The 25,622-nt window shown below is 42.8% G+C and overlaps 1 protein-coding gene across 2 annotated transcripts in view; it reads right to left on the reverse strand.

The window, feature by feature from the left end:
• Positions 1-574: 574 nt before the first annotated feature.
• Positions 575-25,622, reverse strand: part of trpm2 (transient receptor potential cation channel, subfamily M, member 2) — a 166,324-nt gene continuing 141,276 nt past the window's right edge. For both annotated transcript variants that reach the window (XM_069934075.1, XM_069934074.1), the window contains 5 exons: positions 21,511-21,597; positions 14,343-14,445; positions 5,554-5,655; positions 2,096-2,197; positions 575-1,703 (listed from right to left, as the gene is read on the reverse strand). In XM_069934075.1, coding sequence (XP_069790176.1) covers positions 1,524-1,703; positions 2,096-2,197; positions 5,554-5,655; positions 14,343-14,445; positions 21,511-21,597 — 574 coding nt within the window. In that variant the 3' untranslated portion in view covers positions 575-1,523. The remainder of the gene's footprint in view (positions 1,704-2,095; positions 2,198-5,553; positions 5,656-14,342; positions 14,446-21,510; positions 21,598-25,622) is intronic.

Below are 25,622 nucleotides of genomic sequence, written 5' to 3' on the forward strand. Positions count from 1 at the left end.
ATGCCCAGTCATTGCCCATTCCAGTCGGTAATGCCTGGTCATCGTCCATCGCTGTGGGCTAATCCCCAGTCATGGCCCATCACTGTGGGCCAATCCCCGGTTACTGCACAAAGGATTTTGACTGATGGAGACAGCCATCCCATCAAGGTGTGTCCAGGAAGCCACTTCAAGGGGTACTGTGGAAGCTAACATTTTCGAGGTTGTGGTGACACATATTACTGTCACGTAATACCCATTCACTGCGTTACCATCGGCTAATGCTCAGCCGGTGCCCATCACTGATGGGTGATGCCTGGTCAGTGCCCATCACCAATGGGTTCTGCACAAAAGATTTTGACTAATGGAGACAGCAACCCTAACTCCTTAAGGTGTGTCCTTGAGGTTGTGGTGACACAGGTTACCACTTTTAGGTGGAACTCCGCCACAGCCCGGTCTGAGTACTGAGCCAGAAGAGACGAGGGCTACTGCCACTCGAACTTCCCGGCCTGTGAATCTGTTCAACTAATGAATATTACAAATGCCACTGCAGGTATCCTAGCCCATAATTTGGGACACAAAGAATTAAATAGCAATATTCTCAGGCAGAGAAAGTTTATTGCCATTCATAAAAGTATTCATATAAAATTATTTTTTACTTGGAAGTATTTAGCTTGATTATAAATCAATAACAATGTTCAGGAGAGTAAAAGTTACAGATTTGGGAGCAGACATATTTTCCATGACAGTGAATATTAAATATCTCAATATTTACTATTAAAAGCCTTGGATAATTATCCATCGATGTTTACCATTAAAACCTTTGATCATTAGTAGTCAATGTTCATCTCTGAAGGGCTTTTACCCATTAATCTAGACCTGAAGGCTTTTCACAATCACCTGTCAGCATTAAGCACAAGAATCTGTTCTAGAGCTTCATTAAGCATTGATTTGATCAGTACTGGTAGTGTCACCATCTGGTGCGTTACCACAGCACACTTCAATGGCCAGAGACAAAAAATGCTGGAAATATTCAGTAGGCCAGCCTGCATGAGTGGGAAGAGAAACTGAGGCAAGGTTTAAGATTGAGGGCACTTTGAGATCCGAAACACTGACCCTACTTCTCTTCCCACAGACAAAGCCTGAACTGTGGAGTATTTTCAGTGTCTTATGGTTTTGATTTAGGTTTCTGGCATTTGCTTTTTTTACATTTCAGGTTAAGCTACTGGCTTCTCTTTACATTGAGCAGTGTGAAATATTATACAATATTCAAAATAGATTATAACTTCCCTGAATACTGTGAAAATTTGGGAAACAGCAGAGTTAATGATTACATCCTCTTCTCCTCATCGTGGGGGTTGGAGAGGTGTCAGTTCTTAAAAGGATTCTTTACCTGGGTACGTTTTCTCATAGTAACCGATGCTGAATGCAAGGCCCATCCACATTCCCCTCATCTGGTTGTTTTGCCAATATTCAATAGATATGTTGTACTCCCACTGCTCATGCTCAGTTGTTCTTGGTTGGGTCCAGCTTCAAGGCGAAGAGGCTCAGAAATGGGCACCTCGTTTCTCTGCCACAATTTGGAGGTAGTCCTTGTAGAGCACACACAACGGCTCCCCCTGCTCCACAACCTGCCACTTCACTGCGATCTCCAGCACTGAGCCTTGCTGGAAGAAGGGGAGGTTGATCGACCTGCTCGCTCCTGAGCCGCCACGACTGGTGAGCATCTATTGACGAGAAGGAGATATGGGCAAGAGGATGAGCTTCAAACCACCCAAGGATTGCCTACAGTCTCTGCAGACTGTGCCAGTTAGTGCTGAGGGCAGAGACTGTAGCCCATGCTGCTTTAACCCTGACAGCAACTCTGTGGTCTGTCCCAGGAGAGGTCGCTCCTCTCTAGCCTGTCATAAAGTGGCCATCTCTTGTTGGCCTGGTGGGCACAATACAAGTGGAGGTTGGACCACTTTGCTGCGAGTTGCCCTGTACCACAATTTAATGTCTTCAAAGAACAATTAACCTGCCACGTCCCCTAATGGGAAAGACCGCTGCAGCCAATGACTCCAGACACTCAATCCCACAACTTAGGAGCAACTCATTATTAAAATATTAAAACCCTCACATTTGTGAATGGATTGTCTTCATCCAGGTGAAAGTTGAGGGCCTGAGTTTCGATCCACGCATTATCTGTGTTTCTTGGGTCATCCACGTAGCCTGTGTAAACCTGAAACAAACAACGAAGCCCATTGGAATTCCATTTGGCTACTCTGCCCAGCATTAACATCTGCAACCACTTGCAAAGACATGAACATTGGTATCAGGTGGTCAGGGGGTAGGCGAATCTCATTTGGGGTCAAGTAGGTATTGATGCTGAGAGGCAGAGTAAAATTCTGAACAGAAATTGAGGGGATAACAAAGGAACTGAAAAGTCTAATGTCCTTCAAGCCACATGAGTTGGTTCGATGTGAACTTGAAGAAAATGAAGTGGATAAGAGAGAGCGAACCTTCCTGAATATTGACTAACCTTCCTGAATATTGTAACAAGGTAACTAAAGTAGATTTATGAAGAAAGTCTAATCAATGCTCAGAGGATGTCTTACAAAATCCATCACAGGTGAGTTAATTGAGGGGCAATAAAAGGTTAGTGGCAGCATCCTTGAAGAAGTTCACCCAAGGGTAGAAAACCTAGAGACATGGCAACGTGACCTCCTGGCTGGCAGAAGGCAGTTCGCTCCACAGATCCATGCCCAGACACCAGCTAATGCAGGGCAGAAAATTAAAGTTTGCAGATGACTCTACTCGATTGGATCATAAGGATACTGACTAACATTCCCAGAGGATGCAATCAGCTGACAGATAGGCAGGCAAAATGTAACACTGAGACATGTGAGGCAATACCCCTTTGTAGATAGATAGGGGATGTGCAAAGGGTAGGTGCATTGGTAATGAGTTGGAAGATCAAGAATAATAAGAACATAGATCATTTCTGCACAGTATAGGCCCTTCAGCCCACAATGTTGTGCTGATCTATCCAAACCTATTCCACAACAATTTAATGCAGGAAAAAGACTGGTTACAAACTTTGGAAGAATTTGAATGGACTGAACTATTAAATAGCACAGTTTGAAGCAAATTTAGTATTGGCACACAATGAGGAAGACAAATGGAAGCTAGCCTCCACTGGAGGGCTCAGCTATCGTTGAGGATGGAGATGCTCTGGGAGTCTCTTCCTCCCAATAGCTGTTGAATTGTCCATGAAGAGGGCATCAGTCATCCCGGTACCCAAGAAGAGTTGCGTGGGCTGTCTCAATTACTACTGCCCAATAGCACTAACTTCTACTGTGCTGAAATGGTTCAAGAGGCTGGTCATGATCAGAATTAACACGTACCTAAGTAAAGATCTGGGCCCACTGCAATTTGCCTATGATGTCAATCCCTCCACAGCAGATGTAATATCGCTGGCTCTCCACTCAGCTCTGGATCACCTCGATAACAGTAATTCATACATATGTTTTCTGTTCATAGACTACAGCTTGGCCTTCAATACCATTACTCCTTCATTGCTGGTCAAGAAGCTACAAACTCTAGGCCTCTGTATCCCCCTCTGCAACTCGAACCTTGACTTCCTCATTGGAAGACCACAGTAAGTATGAATTGGAAACAATGTTTCCTCCTCACTGATCTTCAACACAAGCACACTCCAAGGATATGTGCTTAGCCCACTGCTCTTCTCGTTCTTCACCCACGACAGTGTGACCAGGCACAATTCCAATGGAATCTACAAGTTTGCCAATTACATCACAGTTGTCGGCAGAATCACAAATGGCAATGAGGAAGCATACAGGAGGGTGATGGATCAGCTTGTTGAATGGTGTAACAACAACAACCTTGTGCTCAATGTCAGCAAAACCAAGGACATGATAGTGGTATTCAGAAGGAAGCCAGGGGAACATGACCCAGTCCTTATCGAGGGCTCAGTAGTGGAGAAGGTCAAGAACTTCAAATTCCAGTATGTCAACATCTCCGAGTATCTGTCCTGGAGCTTCCATGTGGATGCAATCACAAAGAAGGTTTCCTGCAGCTATACGATGTGAGGTGTCGGAGGCGATTCGATAAGGCACCGAAGACTCTTGTAGATTTCTACAAGTGTATTGTGGAGAGCATTCTGGCTGGTTACATCACTGCCTGGTATGGAGGCGCCAAATCTCAGGTCAAGAATAAACTCCAGAGGCTTGTTAACTCGGCCTGCGACACCATAGGCACCCGACTTCACTCCATCGCGGACATCTGTATGAGGTGGTGTCTTTAAAAAGCAACCTCTATCCTCAGAGACCCCCACCACCTAGGCCATGCCCCCTTCACTCTGCTACCATCGGGGAAAAGGTACAGGAGCCTCAAGTCGAGCACTCAGCGGCACAAGGACAGATTCTTCCTGGCTGCCATCAGATTCCTGAATGATCAATGAACCAGACGCTGCCTTACTTTTTGTGCACTGTTTTGTTATTATTATTTTTTGCATGGTAATGCTGTAAGATGGTGAAAATATGCAGGTTTGCACTAAGAAGCTGCTGTAAAACATCAAATTTAATAATTGCTCTTGATAATAAATCCTGATTCATAGTCATGACTAGATGTGGTTGGACTGCATAGGTTTGACTTGTTCCACTGGGGTTTGTCCCCTGCCTGAGTTTCTTGATGCATGCATCCCTGTGTTGTGCTTTCAGCAGGCATATACCTCCACATTAGCTCTGCCTGGAAGAGTACCAATCACCATTTCACTTGGTCGGAGAATTACTACTCTGGAAATGTTGATTTTTCAACACAGCCTTAGATTGTAGCCTTGCTTTGTGCATCGTGAAACACTCAAGTCTGCAGATGCTATGATTGTGGTAAAAACAGACCAAAATACTGGAGAAACTCAGCTGGTCCTTTCATCGTCCATAGGAGACAAAGGTTTATTGCTGATGTTTCAGCCTTGAGCCCTTCAAGGAATAAGCGGAATAAGCCACAAACAAAAAGTCTTAGAATTCAAACAAGGGGGGAGGAATCCAGGCCAACCATTGGTGTTAATTGGATATGATAAAGGATGAGGTAAGAATTTATCATGTCTGTGTGAAAGGAGACAGGGAATGGAGACACTTTTGGGGAAGGTGGAGGGGCGGAGGGGGGGAGGTTTAATAAAGTCGATATTAATGCCATTTGGTTGGAAGTTTCCCAGTTGGAAGATGAGGTACTGTTCCCCCAATTTATGGGTGATCTCAGTCTGGCAGTACATGAGGCCATGGACAAACATGTTGGCAAGGGAAGGGGATGGAGAATTGAAATGGGTGGCCACTGGGAGATCCACACTATTGTAGAGCACAGAGCTGAGGTGCTCAATAAAGTGATTTGTCCATCACCTCTGTGATCAGAAGACTCTAAATTTAGTTTGGAAATAGCTTGTGATACTTCAGCAGACTGAAGTGGTTCTGGCAACAGGCTGCATTAACCTGGTGGGCTGAATCTGCATTGCATAAACCTCACATGGGGTTGTGACATTATATTCTGTCGACAATTAATTCTACAAAGTTTAACTCTCACCTGAAAAGCATTCTCCATCAGTTTCTTCAACATGTTCAGCATCTTTGTGTTTAAAATTAGTTTCATTTTCTTGGGGAATATCTCTCCAGGATCCAGAATGCCCTGAGAAGTTAACATAGTACACACAGTACAGCCCTCAATGTTGTGCTGACCTATATATTCCTCCCTAAAAAAAGCTAAATCCTTCCTATGACATAACCCTCTATTTTTCGTTCATTTACATGTTGTCTAAAAGTCTCTTAAATGGCCCTAATGTTTCAGGCTTCACCACCATCCCATACAAGCCATTTGAGGCACCCACATCTTTCTATGTAAAAAAAACGTACCTCTGATGTTTCTCCTTAACTTTTCTCCCTTCACTTTGTACAGATGTCTTCTGGCGTTTGTTATTCCTGCCCTGGGAAAAAGGCACTGGCTGCCCATTCTATCTATCTATGACTCTCAGAACCTTGCAGACCTCTATGGTCCAAAAAGAAAAATCCTAGCCCTTCTAAACTTGCCTCATGAGACTGAGTTTCCAATCCAGGCAGTATCCTGGTAGTTCTTCTCTGCCCCCTCTCCATGGCTTCCGCATCCTTCCCATAATGAGGTGATCTGAAGTGAACACAATACCCAGTGTGGTCTCACCAGAAATTTGTAGAGTTGGAACATGATCTCTCGACTCTTGAACTCAATTTCCCTATTAATGAAGCCCAGCATCCCATAGGCCTTCTTAACTATCCTTGAGATATTTGGACTTAGACCCCAAGGTCTATTTGTTTCTACACACTGTTCCTATATCTGACCATTAAACCTGCACTCAGCTTTCTGGTTTGATTTTCCAAAATAGATCACCTCACACTTATCCAGATTGAACTCCATTTGCCACTTTTCCATCCAACTAGGCATCCTGTCTATATCCTTTGTTTCTTATAATGATCTTCAGCCCCATCCACATCTCCTCCAACCTTCATGTCATCCACATACCTACTGACCCATCTTGCTTCTTCATCCAGGTCATTTGTAAAAATTACAAAGAGCAGGGGACCCAGAACATATCCTTGCGGTACTCCACTAATCACTGACGTCCAGGCAGAATACTTTTTGTCCACTACTACTCTCTGCTTTCTATATGCAAGCCAATTTTTTTATCCACATGTAAGGTTCCATGGATCCCATGCTTCATGACTCCTTCATCAATTTCTTTTGTTTCCACCTCAATAAACTCAATTAGGCTCATGAGGTACAACCTTCCCTTCACAAAGCCATGCTGACTATTGCTGAATAGACTGTACCTCTCCAAATGCTCATAAATTCTGTCTTTAAGAATCCTCTTCAATGGTTTGCACACCATTGATGTAAGACTCCCCAGACTATAATTCCAAGGATTCTCCTTTTTTAAACATTGGGACCACATTTGCCATTCTCCAATCTCCAAGCACTTCCCCTGTGGTCAAGGAGGCCTCAAAAAAACATTGCCAAACCCCCAGCTAAATCTTCTCCCTTCCCACGACAATCTGGGGTATATCATGTCTGGCCCCGGGGACTTAACAATCTTTTTTAAAAATTTTTTATTTTTCACACTATAAACCACATTGATCAAGATACATACATTTTCCCTCTTGAACATATACAGTGTTGTTTTCTCCCCCCCCCCCTTCCCTCCCTCCCTTCCTACCTCCCCTCCCATTTATTTAAAGTTCAGAAAATAGGATACATTAAACCCGTCAAACAATGTTGTCAGTCAATAAAAAAAAAACAAGAAATTCCACTGAATCAGTTCTTTTCATTCTCTTCTCCTTCTGTCATTTAGGTGGTAGATGACCCGGTAGGTTTTCTCTATTATGTTTCATGTATGGCTCCCATACTTGTTCAAATATTGTAATATTATTTCTTAATTTATATGTTATTTTTTCTAATGGAATACATTTATTCATTTCTATATACCATTGTTGTATTCTCAAGTTATCTTCTAATTTCCAGGCTGACATAATACATTTATTTGCTACAGCTAGGGCTATCATAATGAATCTTTTTTGTGCACCATCCAAATCAAGTCCAAATTCTTTGTTTTTTATGTTATTTAGGAGGAAGATCTCTGGGTTTTTTGGTATATTGCTTTTTGTGATTTTATTTAATATCTGGTTTAGATCTTTCCAAAATTTTTTCACTTTCTCACATGTCCAGATTGCATGAATTGTTGTTCCCATTTCCTTTTTACAGCAAAAACATCTGTCAGATACTGTTGGGTCCCATTTATTTAACTTTTGAGGTGTAATGTATAGCCTGTGTATCCAGTTATATTGTATCATACGTAACCTTGTATTTATTGTATTTCTCATAGTTCCTGAGCATAACTTCTCCCATGTTTCCTTCTTTATCTTTATGTTTAGATCTTGTTCCCATTTTTGTTTAGTTTTACCATTTGTTTCCTCATTCTCCTTTTCTTGTAGTTTAATATACATGTTTGTTACAAATTTCTTGATTATCATTGTGTCTGTAATCACATATTCAAAATTACTTCCCTTTGGTAACCTCAGACTGCTTCCCAATTTATCCTTCAAGTAGGATTTCAGTTGGTAGTATGCCAACACTGTATTGTGAGTTATATTATATTTATCCTTCATTTGTTCAAAGGATAATAATTTATTACCCGAAAAGCAATTTTCTATTCTTTTGATCCCTTTTTTCTCTCATTCTCCAAAGGAAAGGTTATCTATTGTAAAAGGGATTAGCTGATTTTGCATCAGTATTAGTTTTGGTAGTTGGTAATTTGTTTTATTCCTTTCTACATGAATCTTCTTCCAAATATTGAGCAGATGATGTAATACTGGAGAATTCCTACGTTGTACCAATTTTTCATCCCATTTATATAATATATGTTCAAGTATCTTCTCCCCTATTTTATCTAGTTCTAATCTAGTCCAATCTGGCTTTTCCCTTGTTTGATAAAAATCTGATAGGTATCTTAATTGTGCGGCTCTATAATAATTTTTAAAGTTTGGCAGTCGTAAGCCTCCTTGTTTATACCATTCTGTTAATTTATCTAGTGCTACCCTCGGTTTCCCCCCTTTCCATAAAAATATCCTTATTATTTTCTTTAACCCCTTGAAGAATTTCTCTGTCAAGTGTATTGGCAATGCCTGAAATAGGTATTGTATCCTTGGGAAAATGTTCATTTTAATACAGTTTATCCTTCCTATTAGTGTTAGTGGTAAGTCTTTCCAATGCTCTAAGTCATCCTGTAATTTTTTCATTAGTGGATAATAATTGAGTTTATATAGATGGCCGAGGTTTTTATTTATTTGTATACCTAGGTATCGCATTGCTTGCATTTGCCATCTGAATGGTGAATCTTTCTTAAATTTTGAGAAATCCGCATTATTCATTGGCATTACTTCACTTTTATTTGCGTTAATCTTGTATCCCAACACTTCTCCATATTCCTTCAATTTCTTATGTAATTCTTTTATTGATATTTCTGGTTCTGTTAAGTATACTATAATGTTATCTGCAAATAAACTGATTTTATATTCCTTGTCTTTTATTTTTATCCCTTTTATTTTATTTTCTGTTCTTATCAGTTCTGCTAGTGGTTCTATTGCTAACGCGAACAATAAGGGCGATAGTGGGCATCCCTGCCTTGTTGATCTGCTTAAGTTAAATTGTTTTGATATATATCCATTTACTGTCACTTTCGCCAATGGCCCCTTATATAATGCTTTAATCCAATTAATATATTTCTCTGGTAAGCTGAATTTTTGTAGTACTTTGAATAAACAATTCCATTCTACTCTGTCAAAGGCCTTCTCTGCGTCTAAAGCAACCGCAACTGTTAGAGCTTTATTTCCTTCTACTGCATGAATTAAGTTAATAAATTTACAAATATTGTCTGTTGTTCGTCTTTTTTTAATAAATCCAGTTTGGTCTAGACTTACTATTTTTTGTACATAGTCGGCTAATCTGTTTGCTAATAGTTTAGCTATTATCTTATAATCTGTGTTAAGTAAAGATATTGGTCTATATGACGTTGGTGCGAGTGGATCTTTCCCTGTCTTTGGTATTACTGTAATTATTGCTGTTTTGCATGAATCTGGTAAGCTTTGTGTTTTATCAATCTGGTTGATTACTTCCAGGAAGGGAGGAATTAATAAATCTTTAAATGTTTTATAAAATTCTATTGGGAATCCATTCTCTCCTGGTGTTTTATTATTCGGTAGTTTTTTTATTATCTCTTGTATTTCTACTATTTCAAATGGTTCTGTTAATTTATTTTGTTCCTCTGTTTGTAATTTCGGTAGTTCAATTTTAGTTAAAAATTCATCTATTCTGTCTTCTTTCCCTTCGTTCAGTTTGGTATAATTGTTCGTAGAATTCTCTGAAGTTTTCATTAATCTCCGTTGGATTATATGTGATTTGTTTGTCTTTTTTCCTTGATGCCAATACTATTCTCTTAGTTTGTTCTGTCTTAAGCTGCCATGCTAGAATTTTGTGCATTTTTCTCCTAGTTCATAATATTTCTGTTTTGTCTTCATTATGTTCTTCTCCACCTTTTATGTTTGTAGTGTTTCATATTTGATTTTTTTATCTGCCAATTCTCTTCTTTTAGTTGTGTCTTCCTTCATTGCTAATTCTTTTTCTATATTTGCTATTTCCCTTTCCAACTGCTCTGTTTCCTGATTGTAGTCCTTCATCTTGGTTACATAACTTATTATTTGCCCTCCTGATGAACGCTATCATTGCGTCCCATAGTATAAACTTATCTTTCACTGATTCTGTATTTATTTCAAAGTACATTTTAATTTGTCTTTCAATTAATTCTCTAAAATCCTGCCTTTTAAGTAGCATGGAGTTTAATCTCCATCTATACAGTCTTGGAGGAATGTCCTCTAACTCTATTGTCAATATCAGGGGTGAGTGGTCTGATAATAGTCTAGCTTTATATTCTGTTTTCCTAACTCTGTCTTGCATGCGAGCTGATAACAGGAATAGGTCTATTCTTGAGTATGTTTTTATGTCTACCCAAATAATATGAATATTCCTTTTCCTTTGGGTGTTGTTTCCTCCATATATCCAAAAGTTGCATTTCTTGCATCGATTTAATTATAAATTTGGTTACTTTGTTCTTTCTGTTAATTTTTTTCCCCAGTTTTATCCATGTTTGAATCCAAATTAAGGTTGAAATCCCCTCCTATTAGTATGTTCCCTTGCGTGTCTGCTATCTTCAAAAAAATATCTTGCATAAATTTTTGATCTTCTTCGTTAGGTGAATATACATTGAGTAAATTCCAAAACTCTGAATATATCTGACATTTTATCATTACATATCTCCCTGCTGGATCTATTATTTTCTCTTCTATTTTAATTGGTACATTTTTACTGATTAATATAGCTACTCCTCTAGCTTTTGAATTATATGACGCTGCTGTTACATGTCCTATCCAATCTCTCTTTAATTTCTTGTGCTCCACTTCAGTTAAGTGTGTTTCTTGCACGAATGCTATATCAATTTTTTCTTTTTTCAGTAAATTTAGCGGTTTCTTCCTTTTGATTTGGGTATGTATTCCATTAATATTTAAAGTCATATAGTTCAACATAGCCATTTCATACTTTGTTTATCTTTCCTTTCCGTTTCCTCATCATCACCTTTCCTTCTTATCCATTTCTGCTTTCTTTTTTTGAACACTTTATAAGACAACATTTCTAAAACATCAAACATTTCCCTTATTCTCCTATCTAAAATTTCTTTAACCCCACTATCCCTTCCCCTTCCTGAGTTGCCCTTTATCCCTTGTCGGGCAACCACATCTTCCCTCTCCATTTGGATTTGCGAATTCACTCGCAAGTGTCAACTGATTTCGCAGTGACCGTAACTCTTCCCCACCCAGCCCCCCCAGAAAAGATTTTAATTTTCATATACAACAAAGGTCACTCTCTTAATTCCCCCCATACTTCCTTTCTTCCCTTTCTTTCCCTTCTTAGTTCTTACCTATATTCTATTTTATATATTTATATATATATATATATATATATATATATATATATACCTACATACACACATACATATAGTTTGTGGTCATTTTTGTTCTCGTTACATATCTTCCTCTCTCTGTCTGTTTTGTAGTTGTTCTGCAAATTTTCTTGCTTCTACCGGATCCAAGAATAGTCTGTTTTGCTGCCCTGGAATAACTATTTTAAGTACCGCTGGATACTTTAGCATAAATTTATATCCTTTTTTCCATAGGATCGTTTTTGCTGCATTAAACTCCTTCCTCTTCTTCAGGAGTTCAAAACTTATATCTGGATAGAAAAAAAATTTTTGACCTTTGTATTCCAGTGGTTTTTTGTCTTCTCTTATTTTCTTCATTGCTTTCTCCAATATATTTTCTCTTGTTGTATATCTTAAGAATTTTACTAGAATGGATCTTGGTTTTTGTTGTGGTTGTGGTTTAGGGGCTAATGTTCTGTGTGCCCTTTCTATTTCCATTTCTTCCTGTTTTTCTGGTCTTCCTAAGACCCTGGGGATCCATTCTTTTATAAATTCTCTCATATTCTTGCCTTCTTCATCTTCCTTAAGGCCCACTATCTTTATATTGTTTCTTCTACTATAATTTTCCATTATATCTATCTTCTGAGCTAACAGTTCTTGTGTCTCTTTAACTTTTTTATCAGATTCTTCTAATTTCTCTTTTAAGTCCTCTACTTCCATTTCTATGGCTGTTTATCGTTCTTCCACCTTGACCACTCTTTTTCCTATTTCTGACATGATCATCTCTAATCTATTCATTTTTTCTTCTGTACTTTTTACTCTTCTTTTTATTTCACTGAATTCTTGTGACTGCCATTCTTTTACTGATTCCATATATTGTTTAAAAAAAAATATCTATTGTCTTGCCCTTCCCTTCATCTTCCATTTCTCTGTGTTCTTCCTCTTCTTCTTCTGAGTTCATTCCAGGATCTGTGTCCTTTGCCTCTGTCTCTTCTGGTTTTCTTGTTGGTTTGTTTGTTTTATTTTGTTGGGTATTTTTGGTCTTCTTATTTTATTAGAAGTGTCTTGCTGCTGGTCTTCTTCCTCTGGGTTGGTCATCTGTTGTTTCTTTGATTTCTTTTTACTCTCTTCTTTCTTCTCTTGTTATTTTCTGTGTTTTCCTCTTGCTGTTTTGTTGTGGCTGTCATTCTCAGCTGTGGAGATCGACTCCTCAGCTGGTACCCCCTCCCGTCAGTGTTATTTTTGTCTTGCGCATCGTGCATGCGCGAGGAGTCACGCATGCGCGGTTGCGCACTTTTGCTTGGCTCCGTGAGCCATTTTTGTAGTTCCGAGTTCGGGACTTCAACTGACCTTAGGGAGCGGGCTTCTCTCTCCGCGGCGGGCCTCCTCAGACAGGTAAGGGCTTCACCTTCTTCCAACGTCCTTTCTTCTTCCCGTTGCTTTCGATTTTTTTTTTCGCTGCCATTTTCTCCACACCTTTATTTTCACTTTATTTTGGTTTTTGTGTTTGTGCCTTCGTTTTTTCACTGTCTTTATTTAACTTTTCTGGAGAGGGCTGGAGTTCCCCGACCGGCCACTACTCCATCACGTGACTCCTCCAGGACTTAACAATCTTGATGTTTTTAAAAAGATCCAACACTTCCCTACTCTCAACATTGTCCCGCACATGAGCCTGATCTAGTCTGACTTCACCCTGATCACTGGATGCAAGTTACAGATACATTTCACAGACGTTCTCTCTGATGCGCTGAGAGTTTTAGAATTTCTCATTTTAATTCTCTTTAGCACATGCTGGGGATCCAATCCTTGGATTGTGCTGTGAACACCAGATTATCCAGCTTAGTGCAACACTGATGCTTTCAATGCCCATGTCCTCACTCTCTTTCATATTCTTAATGACGTGCTTATTTCACGTCACAGTCAAACAGCACATTATCAGGTCAGTGCTGTCCAAATACATCCAAGTGACCAGTTAACCTGATAAATCCGTGTCTTTGGAACATGGCAGGAAACCAGAGCCCCTGGAGGGAACACTGCATCTAAATTAAACAATAGGGAAAGAAAGAAGGAAGAATAAGAGGGAAAGGAGTCCAGTCCAACTGGCAAAAGGTGTTAATTTGATATGATAAGAGAAGAGATGAGAATTGATTTTGGCTCTGTGAAAGGGGACAGTGGGAAAAGGGAAGAAAGAGAGAGAGAGCTAGAGGAATGGAGACAGGGGGGAGAAGATTGGGGGGTAGGAGTTGGTTTCTAATAAAACTAGAGGAGTCGATGTTAATGCCATCCGGTTGGAGGGTGCCTAAACGGAAGATGAGATGTTATTCCTCCAGTTTGCTGGTGGTCTCAGTCGAATGGATGTTGTGAGACCAGCTGAGTTTCTCCTGTGTTTTGAGTCCTTGACTGTTTTTTCTTTAAAACAAGCAGGTGCAATTTTAAAAAATAAGACACAAAATCTTTCAGAGATTGCAAAATGTCCCACAGCAAAAGTGTCAGAAAAGCAGAGAAAATCACCACCAGGTTCCAGCCATCGCTATCCTTCAGGCAAAGGTGAAATCAGGCATTCTTTCTAACTCTGTACACACCACACTCCCGCAATTCCCACCTGTATACACACCACACTGCCGCGATTCCTGGCTATGTGGATACATCACACTGCCGTGATTCCCGCCTGTGTAAATACACCACACTGTCAAGATTCCCGGCTGTGTAAATACACCACACTGCTGTGATTCCCGCCTGTGTAAATACACCACACTGCTGCGATTCCTATCTATACATCTTTGTGTGAATTTGGATTGTATTTTTCACTGTTGTCACCTACCGCAGGCAGACTCCAGTCTTCTTGTGGATATCGAACAATTAGAAACTCGAGTATATGCTTGGAACATTTCATTGCCAATGAATTATCTGAGTTCTTCTTAAATCTGGAACAGATGAGAAGTATTGCCCTCAATTAGTGTCAGTTAATTGTCAGGCCAGTGTCCAATGCCCCTGTGACACAACATTCTCTTTCTCACCACTTACCCATGTCTTGAGAACTCTGGGCTCCCTGCAGAGGTGTAAAACTAGGAGTAAAACTGAGCATATGAACAGGCATAGGTGGGCTGAAGGGCCTGTACTGTGCTGTAATGGTTGCTGTGCCGTGCATCTCACCAGATGGAACAAAATCCCACAATGGTGTTTGTAAGTAAAATCCTGCAGCCCAGAGTCTTGGCCAATATGGTGGCACCTGTGCTCGACAGCAGCCACGAGAGGATGTAGACTCCAGGGGAGCAGTGAACTGGCACAGGGCACCAGTAGTAGGGAGAACACCACTCCCCCCCACCCCCACCATCGAGAAGAGAAGGAGATGACCCAACAGGATGGTGACCACAGCAGCAGACCAGCTAGGGACCCACACCAGCTGCAGGCAGCTTGCAGTCTGGGGAGCCGCACAGCTGTGGTCTGCTGGAGACTGGCTGCTGTGAACCAGGTATTGGTGCTGGGATTTGAGAGGGTGCTGAGGGCAAGAAGGGCTCCAGTCGCTGAAGGCTGCTTCCTGATTTTAATTGGAGGTTTGGATCTGGAGCTTGGGTTTCCGATTATTTGAATGGGAGTCTGTGTGGCTGTGGGAGCACCAACTAGATGGCCTGAATTGTCTGTTTCTGTGTTGTAAAGGTTCTTGAACTTGAGGGGACAGGTTTAAGATAAGCCTGAGGGCTGAGTTTTTCTATGCAGAGGGTGGTGAATATCAGGAACAAAGCTGCCACGGGAGGTAACACAGGCAGAAAATCCCAACGTTTAAATTGCATTGAGGGAGGAACATGGATAAGAAAGGTTTAGAGGGATACAGACCAAATGTGGACAAATGAAATTAGAGTACACAGGCACGACAATTGGCATGGATGAGGAGGGCCACATCCACAGTGCTGTGTCAGGTCTGTGTGAAACTGTGATCAAATGATATTTTCCATTACTTAACCTCATTTCAAATCTCCTGCATTGATGCCATTCTGTTTCTCACTGTGACGTTCTCTGCTGGGCTAAGAGACATCAGCTGAAGACCCTCTGACTGACATTCACTCTAACTCCAAACCATTGTGCAACACTAACTGATACCTGGTGATCTCAGCACCAGAAAAAGCACATCCCTAATTTAGTGGTCCTGATGGAATACGGACATGTGTGTAAGCCCATCTCTGGTTGATCACAGTCAATCTTTCTTTGAGCTCAGACAGGCAACAACAGGACACCAAGTACTCAAGGACAGGACAAAGGGACAGGTGCAAGACACCGCAAGCTCTCTCTGCCATTAGTAACAACTATTCCAATTAAATAAGTAGGTTTATTTTCTCCAGTTCCTTATTTATCTCTGAAAAGCAGGAAAAAAGTAGAAAGGGGATTTACAATGCACAAACTTGATGAGGAACTTAATGCCATAAAGTTATTGTGAAATGCAGCAGGGAAATGGGTCCTTGGGTTTCTGCAAAGCACAACCTCCTGCACAGGGAGTTCCTGAGAATATTCTCCCCATACGCCCATCAACTCCCCCCAGATTCTCCACTTTACCCACACACTAGGGGTAATTTACACTGACCAGTTAACCCACCAACCTTCATGTCTTTGGCACGTGGGAGGAAACCAGATCTCCCAGACGTATCCTACAGAGTTGCAGAGACAAGGTGCAAACTCCATGCAGACAGAGTCTCTGTTGTTGAGGCAGCTGCTTTTTTGGCTGCACCAAGTTAGATTTAAAACATGCTATTGGAGGTGTTTGTACAAAGATAGCAGTGTGGCTACAGCAAGTAACAATTTCAGCGCATCTTTACATTGTACAGGGGTGCGTCTGCGAGTCTAGGTGTGCGTGTGCCTGCCTGCCTGAGTGTCTGTCTGTCTGTATGTGTGTGTGTATCTGCATGGGTGCCTGTTAGCGTGTATGTCTGTCTGTGACTGTATATGTGTGTGTGTATATATCTATGTGCACCTGCGTGTGTGTTTATTTGTCTATGTATCTGCATTTGTGTATGCATGTGTGCACTGTCTGTATGTATGTGTCTGTGAATCACTCATTATTATTGTCAGGGTGATGCAGCAGAATCCTGTAGGTTGATAAAGAGTCTAATCACGACTCTGTCTACCTGTGCTTCCCTCTTTAAAGAGCTCTGTAACTGCAACCCCAGTCCCCCTGCTCCATAGCACTCTTCAGGTCACATGTTAACAGGTTAATGTAGCCCCAGTTAAGCCCCACCAAATGGTATTTTGGAGGGAAGGTATTTGTCCACTTAAGACCTTGTGAACTTTCTGATATTTCTCATTTCCCTTTTTTCATATTTCTTTACGCGACTTTCAGTGAAATTCCAACATTCCAATTCCCCCAGTTATTTTCCTGCAACCTTTTTCACTCATATCCCCATTACCTCCACAATTCTTTTTCCACTCACCTACAAGGAGGACCATTTTCAACAACCAATTAACCCACACCTTTGGAAAGTGGAGCACCCAAGGAAACCATGTGGTCTGGGAGAACTCCCCGCAGACAGCACCAAGTGGACCATTGAGCAGGATAATAGGGGAAAGAATGCATTTTAAAACACACAGCAAATGCTGAAGGAACTCAGCCAGTCTTGCAGCGTCCATTGGAAGTAAAGATTCAACACTGATGTTTTGGGCCTGAGCCCCTCTTCAAAAGCAGGCAAGCATCCTAATTAAACACTGGAGAGAAAGGGGGAAGAATGGGAGGGGAAGAGTCCAGACCAACAGATAAAAGGAGTTCATTGCAATATGATTAGAAAAAAGGTGAGAATTGATTTTGGTTCTATGAAAGGAGACAAAGTGGTGGGGGGGGGGAAGAGACAGAGAGAGAACAAAAGGAGACACGGAAGGGAGGGGGTAGTTGTATTGGAAACCAGAGAAGCTGTTGCTAATGCCCAGATGTAAGACGAAGAATTGTTCCTCCAATTTGCAAATGGTCTGCCTGGCAGTGGATAGACATGTCAGCAAGGGAATGGTATGGAAAATTGAAATGGGTGGCTGCTGGGAGATCCATGCGATTCAAAAGTACATGGGGAGATGGAAAGCTCAGCTGGAAAGATGATAGTAGGACACAAATTTGTTCACATTTGGGCCTGAATTAGAACCTGACATGACACGTCCACAAGTCCAGAAGTGGCCAAAGAGACATCCTAACAGGGATGGAAAGGAGGCCGTTGTGGTGATGTGGTGAACTGCCGTACTGGCTCTGCTCCATCCTGTGACTGTACCTGTGGCTCCTCCCTCTTGACCCTGTGTAAACCCCCCCCCCCCCCAGAAACCTGGGTCATAACACAGGATGACCTTTGTTTATTGGAAATAAAAACTTATAGTTCAAGTAACTCTAGTCTTTTGAGTTATTGATAGTGCATCAATTTTATTTACAATATTTTTTTCCTAACGTTGGAACAACTTTGATAAGCTGGAGATTGACCCACAATCACCAAAAGCCTCAGACTGCTTTAACATCTGGCTATGCTGTTTTGATGTCTTTCTACAGAACTCCACCAGAGCCATGGCCACAGAGGCAAACAAGCTGTACCTACTCTTCTCCTGGATCTGACATCAAATGTTCCCGATGTTCAGGGACGCCTCAACGTACACAGAGTCAAAATACTCAAGGACCAATACAGGGAGAAAATCAATGAGGTATATGCCAGGCACATGGTGGCTACCCACAGACAGTGACCAGGTGAATTGAGTGACATGTTCCTCTGGGCCCTGCGTGGACTCGCATGAGCGTGCAACTTCCAGTCGGTGCCGGCTGCCCAAAACACAGAGGACATGATCCAGGACGCCTTTGTTGCAGGTGTCAGGTTGGACTATGTGCGCCAGAGCCTACTTGAGCAGAGTCAGTTGGACTTAAAAAGGACAATCGACCTCGTGAAATTGCTGGAGATCACCCTCAGTAACATGCAAGCTTACTTGGCAAATGGTGCGGGGTCCACACGGGAGCCGCCATCTTGGGACGTGGGTTTACAGGCCAGCAGCCCGCTATCACATTCAATGAATGAGCCCATCACTGCTGCGATCTCCCAGGAGCACCCAAAGTGCTTCTTTTGCAGCCAACCAAAGCATCCCTGAAAACGCTGCCCAGTGAAAGATGCTACGTGTTCAAAGTGCAGAAAGAAGGGGTACTATGTGAAGGTATGTCAATCACAGCCGCCTTCTGGTCCCAGTGCTGCTGCATGCATAGCATGGGAGCCACCATCTTGGCCACCGTCAGTTTCCGAGGATGACCATGTCTCAACACGGGCTGCCATCTTGGACACCGCCAACTTTCGGGGATAACCACGTCACCACATGGGCACTACCATTATGCTTCCAGATTAAGAGTCAACAGGGGCCAGGCTATGAACTGACAATAGCTGGACCAAAACAGCCCTCATCAGCACTCCTGGTCCATGATGGACATCTCAATCAACGATCAGGTGACAAGATGCCTTTTCGATAGCGGGAGCACTGAGAGTTTTATCCACCCTGATATGGTGCAGTGTTACTCCCTTAAAACAAAGCCAGTCAGCTAATAAAGTCACTCTGACTTCAAAGACCCACTCAGCCAAGATCCACAGCTCCACCACTGTGACACTGACCACATGGGGCACGACTTACAGGGACTGTAAACTCTTCATTGTGCCACAGCTCTGCGTCCCAGTGCTGCTGGGGTTGGACTTCCAGTGCCACCTCAAGAGAGTTACGATGCCTCTTTGAGGCCAGAGTGACTTTATTAGCTGACTGGCTTTGTTTTAAGGGAGTAACACTGCACTATATCAGGGTGGATAAAACTCTCAGTGCTCCTGCTATCGAAAAGGCATTTTGTCACCTGATCGTTGATTGAGATGTCCATCATGGACCAGGAGTGCTGATGAGGGCTGTTTTGGTCCAGGGATAAATGAGTTTTCCGCACTACCCGCCTGGAGAATGGAGTCATTGGTCCCAACCCTGACCAGATGTGCCCACTGCCAAAGCTCCCCCTTCCCCTACAGCCTTAAGGCCCTGAAAAGGTGCTGGAGTTCTTTTCCTATTATGCTCAGTGGGTGCCTAATTATGCGGACAAAGTCCTCCTCCTTATCAAGTCCCCATTCTTCCCCGACAAGAGAGGCCCAGACAGCTTTTAGTCGCATAAAAGAAGACATCACTAAAGCCGCAACGTATGTGGTGGATAAATCTGGCCTGTTTCAGATTGAGAGCGATGCGTCCAATTTTGCCCTGGTCAGCGCCCTCAACCAGGCAGGTCGGCCTATGGACTTCTTCTCCCGTACCCTCCAGGGCCCTGAAATCCCACAATCCTCCATCGAGAAGGAGGCTCAGGCAATAGTTGAGGTGGTGTGGCACTGGAGGCGTTACCACCCTGCTCATGGACCAAAGAGCCATGGCATTCATGTTCAACAACGAACAGCACAGCGGGGGAAGATTTTTTTAAATTATAACATTTTGAAGTGGAGGATCAAACTCTCCACCTATAACTACAATATCTTGTATTGGGGAAGCTCAACGAGCCCCCAGATGCCCTGTCCCAAGGGACGCATGCCAATGCCCAGATAGACCACCTCAAAACCTTCACAATGACCTCTTCCACCCTGGTGTCACGAGATTTTTCCACTTCATCAAATTTTGTAACCTGCCGTATTCCATTGGAGAGGTCAGACACATGACTAGGAACTGTCAGGTCTGCACGGAGTGAAAATTGCACTTCTACCAAACAGTTAGGGCGCACCTGGTGAAATCCACATGGCCTTTCCAAGGCCTGAATATGAATTTCAAGGACCCCCTCCCCTCCACAAACCGCAACGTGTATTTCCTCATGGTCATCGATGAGTATTCACGTTTCCACTTTGCCATCCCTTGTCCAGACAAGACCACCACCACTACAGTTATCAGGGCAATGCGCAACTTGTTCACCCTGTTCACCCTGTTTGGGTACTTGTCACATGTCCACAGCGACCAGGGGTCCATGTTCATGAGTGATGATCTACACCAATACCTGCTGACCAGAAGTATTGCCACCAACAGAGCCACTGGTTATAACCCCTGAGGGAATGGCCAAATGGAGAGGGAGACCACCACCGTGTGGAAGGCCATCCTCCTTGCCCTTAAGTCCAAGGAACTGCTAGTTTCTCACTGGTAGGAGGTCCTTCCGAGACGATCCATGCTATCAGGTCACCATTATGTTCTTCCACCAATGCTACCCCTCACAGACAATTTTTTTCCTTCCCCAGGAAGTTCTCGTCGGGGACCACCCTGACATCCTGGTTGACGTCCCCGAGGCTAGACCTGCTTCAGAAGCATGTGAGGAGCCATAAAACTGACCCACTAGTCAAAAGGGTCCAGTTTCTCCATGCAAACCCCCAATACATGTACGTGGCCTACCTGGATGGGCCTGAGGAAACTGTCTCCATCTGGGACCTCGCGGGGGTACCCGAGCAGCATACCCATCAACAACACCCTCCCTTCCCATGGACACACACTAAATGCAATGGCACCATAGCCTCCACCCCGATTGAGCTGCCATGCCCCTAGCAGGTTGACACAGCGCTGAAGGTCCAGGGCTGAGCAACTGACTCTCCACCGGTCACAATGGAAGACCGGGTCACCAGACAGACTTAACCTGTAGAACCTTTGAAAGACTTTGTGCCCCACGTCACCCCACTGGACAAAATAAAAAAAACAAGGGGTGAATGTGGTGAACTGCTGTACGCTCATTAATCTGTCTCCCCCCCATCCTGTGACTGTACCTGTGGCTTCTCCCTCTTTACCCTGTATAAAGGCTCCAGCACCATAACCCCTCCCCAGAAGCCTGGGTCACAGCACAGGGTTTAAGTTTATTGGAACTTAAACCCTATAGTTCTGTAACTCTAGTCTTTTGAGTTATTGATAGTGCATCAGGTGACACAGGTGCTGCCCTTGAGTTCTGTGATAAGAGCATAGGGAACACATGCAAACCTCTTACTACGGACAAGCGGAGGTAACTGTTTTCTCACCGAGTTATAATGGGATCCATTGCAAGATTGCATCCTAATTTCCACAGGCTTCCTCTTCCAGTTATGCCAGTCCTTCCCACTGGATTCCTGAAACAATTACAGAACATTTTAGTTGTCAGGATTTCCACCCAAAGTGTGGGCCAGGCCCAAACCTCAACCTACACAAGGCTCTGACAGTACTCGGGCAGAGATAAACACCCACAGAAGGGATCATTTTTAATTTTAATGACAGAGCACAGTAGAAGGCCCTTCCAGCCCAATGAAACCAGTGCCACCCAATTAACTTCCCAACCCTGTAGTTTTTTTTTGGAGAGTGGGAGGAACCTAGAGGAAACCTATGTCAGTCACGGGAGAAGGTAGAAACTCCTTACTGACAGCACTGGATTTGAGCCAGTGTTGCTGGCGCTGGAATTGCTGAAGTTAATGCAGCAGTGCTTGGCTATCCTGAGGAGGTGGACAGGCCAACACCAAAAAGGAACCTCAGCACCCTGGTGACAATCTCTTCTCACTACTACCTTCAATGAATCACAGACTTTTCTCTTCCTTTTCACTAAAAGCAAATTATAGCAATTTATGCATAGGTAATGCTTTGTTGTAAACTATGAGTAGAGAAGAAATACATTTCCCAGCTTGCAATGCGCACGGTTGGGTGGAAACCAGGAGGTAGTTTTGGTCTGTAGGCTCGGGAGTTGCAGCTGGAGATGGTCTGTGAAAGCAGGTGGTTAAAAATAAAGTCAGCTAAGTGTGAAACCCACGCACTGTTGTTCTTACTGAAAGGACAAGCATAACAGGTAATGCTGCCACAAAACAACGAATTTTATACACATTTATGACAATAAATTCTGATTCTGAAGGTTCAGAAGTTCCAACACCTCCAGGTTCAAAAATAATGAATTTCTAACAGCTATTAGGCTCTTGAACCTCCCCTAACTACCCTCATCATAAACCACACAAAAAAAGACATCTACACTATGGAAACATCACTTATTTTCCTTGCACTAATGTAATTGTGACCATTTATTATCTCTTTCCGTACTGGGGTAATTTCAGTAAAAACACAATACTGGAGAAACTCAACAGGTTAAATAAACAGTGAAGTTTATACAACAAAAATAAAGATATATAACTGACATTTCAGGCTTGAGCCCTTCGTCGAGGTATGGAAAAACGTTGGCAGCCATCTGAACAAAAATGTAAAGGGGGAGGGGTGGGGGTGGAGGAGCACGGTCCCAAAAGCAGGAGCCAATAGGTGGAGAAGGGAAGAAGGCACAGCAGAAAGCAGTGGGAAGAGGGAAGGCTGGGTGAATAGAGAAAGAGGGGGGGTGGAGAGCTAAGAGAGGGGGAGAAGGGAAGGGAGACTGAGTGCAGACTAAGAGATCACTTCGCTGAGCACCTTCACTCTGTCTGCATCAGTGACAGGGACCTCCCAGTGGCCAACCAGTTCAGTTCTGCGTCCCACTTCCACACTCACATGTCCGTCCATGGCCTCATTGACACCAACTTCTCTAGTTTCTGCTAACCTTCTTTCCATTCTCCCTCCCTTCCCTTGTCTTCTTTCCCTTGATTCCTCCCCCCTTCCCTCTCTATTCACCCAGCCTTCCCTCCTCTCTGTCTGCTGCTTTGCCCTGCCTCCCTTCTCCACCTTTGGGCCCATGCTCCACTCCCTACCCCACCCCCCTTACCTTTTAGTTTGGATGGCTGCTGTCATCTTTCCATACCTTGATGAAGGGCTCAAAACAGGTTAAGGCTTTATTCCCTTGAGTGTAGAAGAATAAGGGAGTTTTTATAGAGGTATACATTATGATGGGTATAGACAGAGTAATTGCAAGTAGGCTTTTTCCACTGAGATTAGGCGAGATACAAACCAAAGGACATGAGTTAAGGGTGAATAGGGAAAAGTTTAGGGGGAACATTTGAGGGAGCTTCCTCACAATAAGTAGTGGGAGTGTGGAATGAGCTGCCAGCTAAAGTAGTGAATGTGGGCTCAATTGTAACATTTAAGAAACATTTGGACAGTCATATGGACGGAAGGGATATGGAGGGGTATGGACTGGGAAGAGACAGAATAATAGTTTGGCACAGACTAGAAGGGCTGAAAGACCTGTTTTCTGTGTTGTAATATTCTATCATTCTACTTATTCATCAAAGATCACCAGCATAGTTTTGTCAGGAGGACTTGTTCAATCAATTTGTCTGAAACAGTAACAAAATTAATTGATAACAGTGTGGTCGATGCCTACAAGAAGTTCAGTGACAAGCTGCCACATGGCTGGTCCACACCTCCTTTGAGCTCCTGTGATCCAGGGCTAAATTGAACTTAGAATTGGATAATTCTAATTCTAAATCTAATTGGAGATGGAAAGTAATAGTAGATGAAGGTTTTTATGGTTAGAAGCCTATGTCTAGTGGTGTATCCTTCCAGTTGTGATATATTGTATATTAATGGTTTGGATCAGAATGCACAGGGTTCGATTAGCAAATTTGTAGATGACCTGAGAGTTGATGTTGGGATGGTGAGGAGGATAGTTGGGTTACAGGTGATATTGATCAGTTGGTAAGATGGACAGGGCAATAGAACTGAATGGTGGGCCTTAGAGCATATAGAGGAACAGAAGACCTTGTCCAAATGGTTATTGAAAGTGTCAGGACAGAGAGATAAGATAGCAAAGGCAGCATATAGCTGTCTTCAGTAGCATGGGCATGGAAGATCACAGTGGGAGAGGGTTGTCACACCACAGGAAGGTCATGAGTGCGTTGGAGAGGATGCAAAGGAAATTCACCAGGACATTTCCAGGGATGGAGTGCTTCAGTTAGGGGGAGATGTTGGCTGGTTGCAGCAAAATCTCAGTGAGTCATGTAGCATCTGTGGAAGCAAAAGGATGGTCTATATTTCACGTTGAGACCTGCATTAGGATTGAGAGTATAGCAGGAAAATAGGGAGTATGAGAGGGAGGAGTGAGTTGGGGGTTGGTAAGTGATAGGTGGAACCAGGAAAGGCAGAGAATAATGGAGTCAGTTAGGAACAGGGGGAGGGGTGGGGTTCGAGACAGAGGATGGTGATAGGTGGAAATAGATGAAGAAACAAAATTGGGTAGATGGAGTCAGGTGGGGAATGTTGAGGCTAGGAGTTGAACCAGATAAGGGAGGGTTGGAAATGGATGGGGAGGGGATAGGAAAGGTAGCCAAAGGAAAATAAACACAGTTGATGGGTATGGGAGTGATGGGCCAAATGGAACTAGATGGGGGAGGGTGATGAATCGAGGTAAATGTGAGGGAACATTTGGAAAAGATGACCAGAGAACCTGGAGAGACTGATAGCTGTGGCTTCCAAGTATTTTGCTTCAGGTTCCAATCCCTGCAGTCTCTTGAGTCTCTGTGGAAGAATCAGTGTTTTTATACTTACAGTGGAGGAGGCTGAGGGGAGAACTGATGTATTAAATGGATGTTTAGAGGAGTATGGTTAGCCTAGTGATTAGCGCAGGTTTGAATCCGATGGTGTCTTTAAGGAGTTTGTACGTTTCCCCATGTCTGTGTGGGTTTCCTCCCACCCTTCAAAGAACGTGCTGGGGTTATGGTCAATTGTGTGTAATCATGGGCCAGAGGGCCTGCTACCATGCTGTATGCCTAAATTTTTTTTTAATTATGAGGGGAAAAGTGCAAGTTTTATAAAGCTGCACCTTGTCTACACCTGTTATTATATTCTGTGGCCCCCTCCAATGAAGGCCTACATCCCACAAGTCTTCTTTTCCAACTTATTTACCTGTGCTGCCACCTTCAGGGGTCGACAGATTTGTACGTCAAACACTCGTGGGAATCAATTAAAAGTGGAGCCATATAGCAAGCAAATAGGCCACGCTACCAGAGGATGGATTATTATTCTCTATTAATTCCATATTTCAGCAGTTGATCAATTGACTTCTATGCCTCAGCAATTCTGATGCTGCCGAGACAATAATGCTTTCAGTAACCCTGCTTCCACCATTCTCTCATGAAAAGTATTCCAGGTATTCAATGGTCTCTGGGTGAAAATGGTGCAACTCAGATCTCCTTTAAATCTTCTCCACATTATCCTCTGTCTATATTCTCTAGTCTTATCTACCACTGACAAAGCA

Source organism: Narcine bancroftii, chromosome 4 (assembly GCF_036971445.1).
Source record: "Narcine bancroftii isolate sNarBan1 chromosome 4, sNarBan1.hap1, whole genome shotgun sequence".
Taxonomy (NCBI): domain Eukaryota; kingdom Metazoa; phylum Chordata; class Chondrichthyes; order Torpediniformes; family Narcinidae; genus Narcine; species Narcine bancroftii.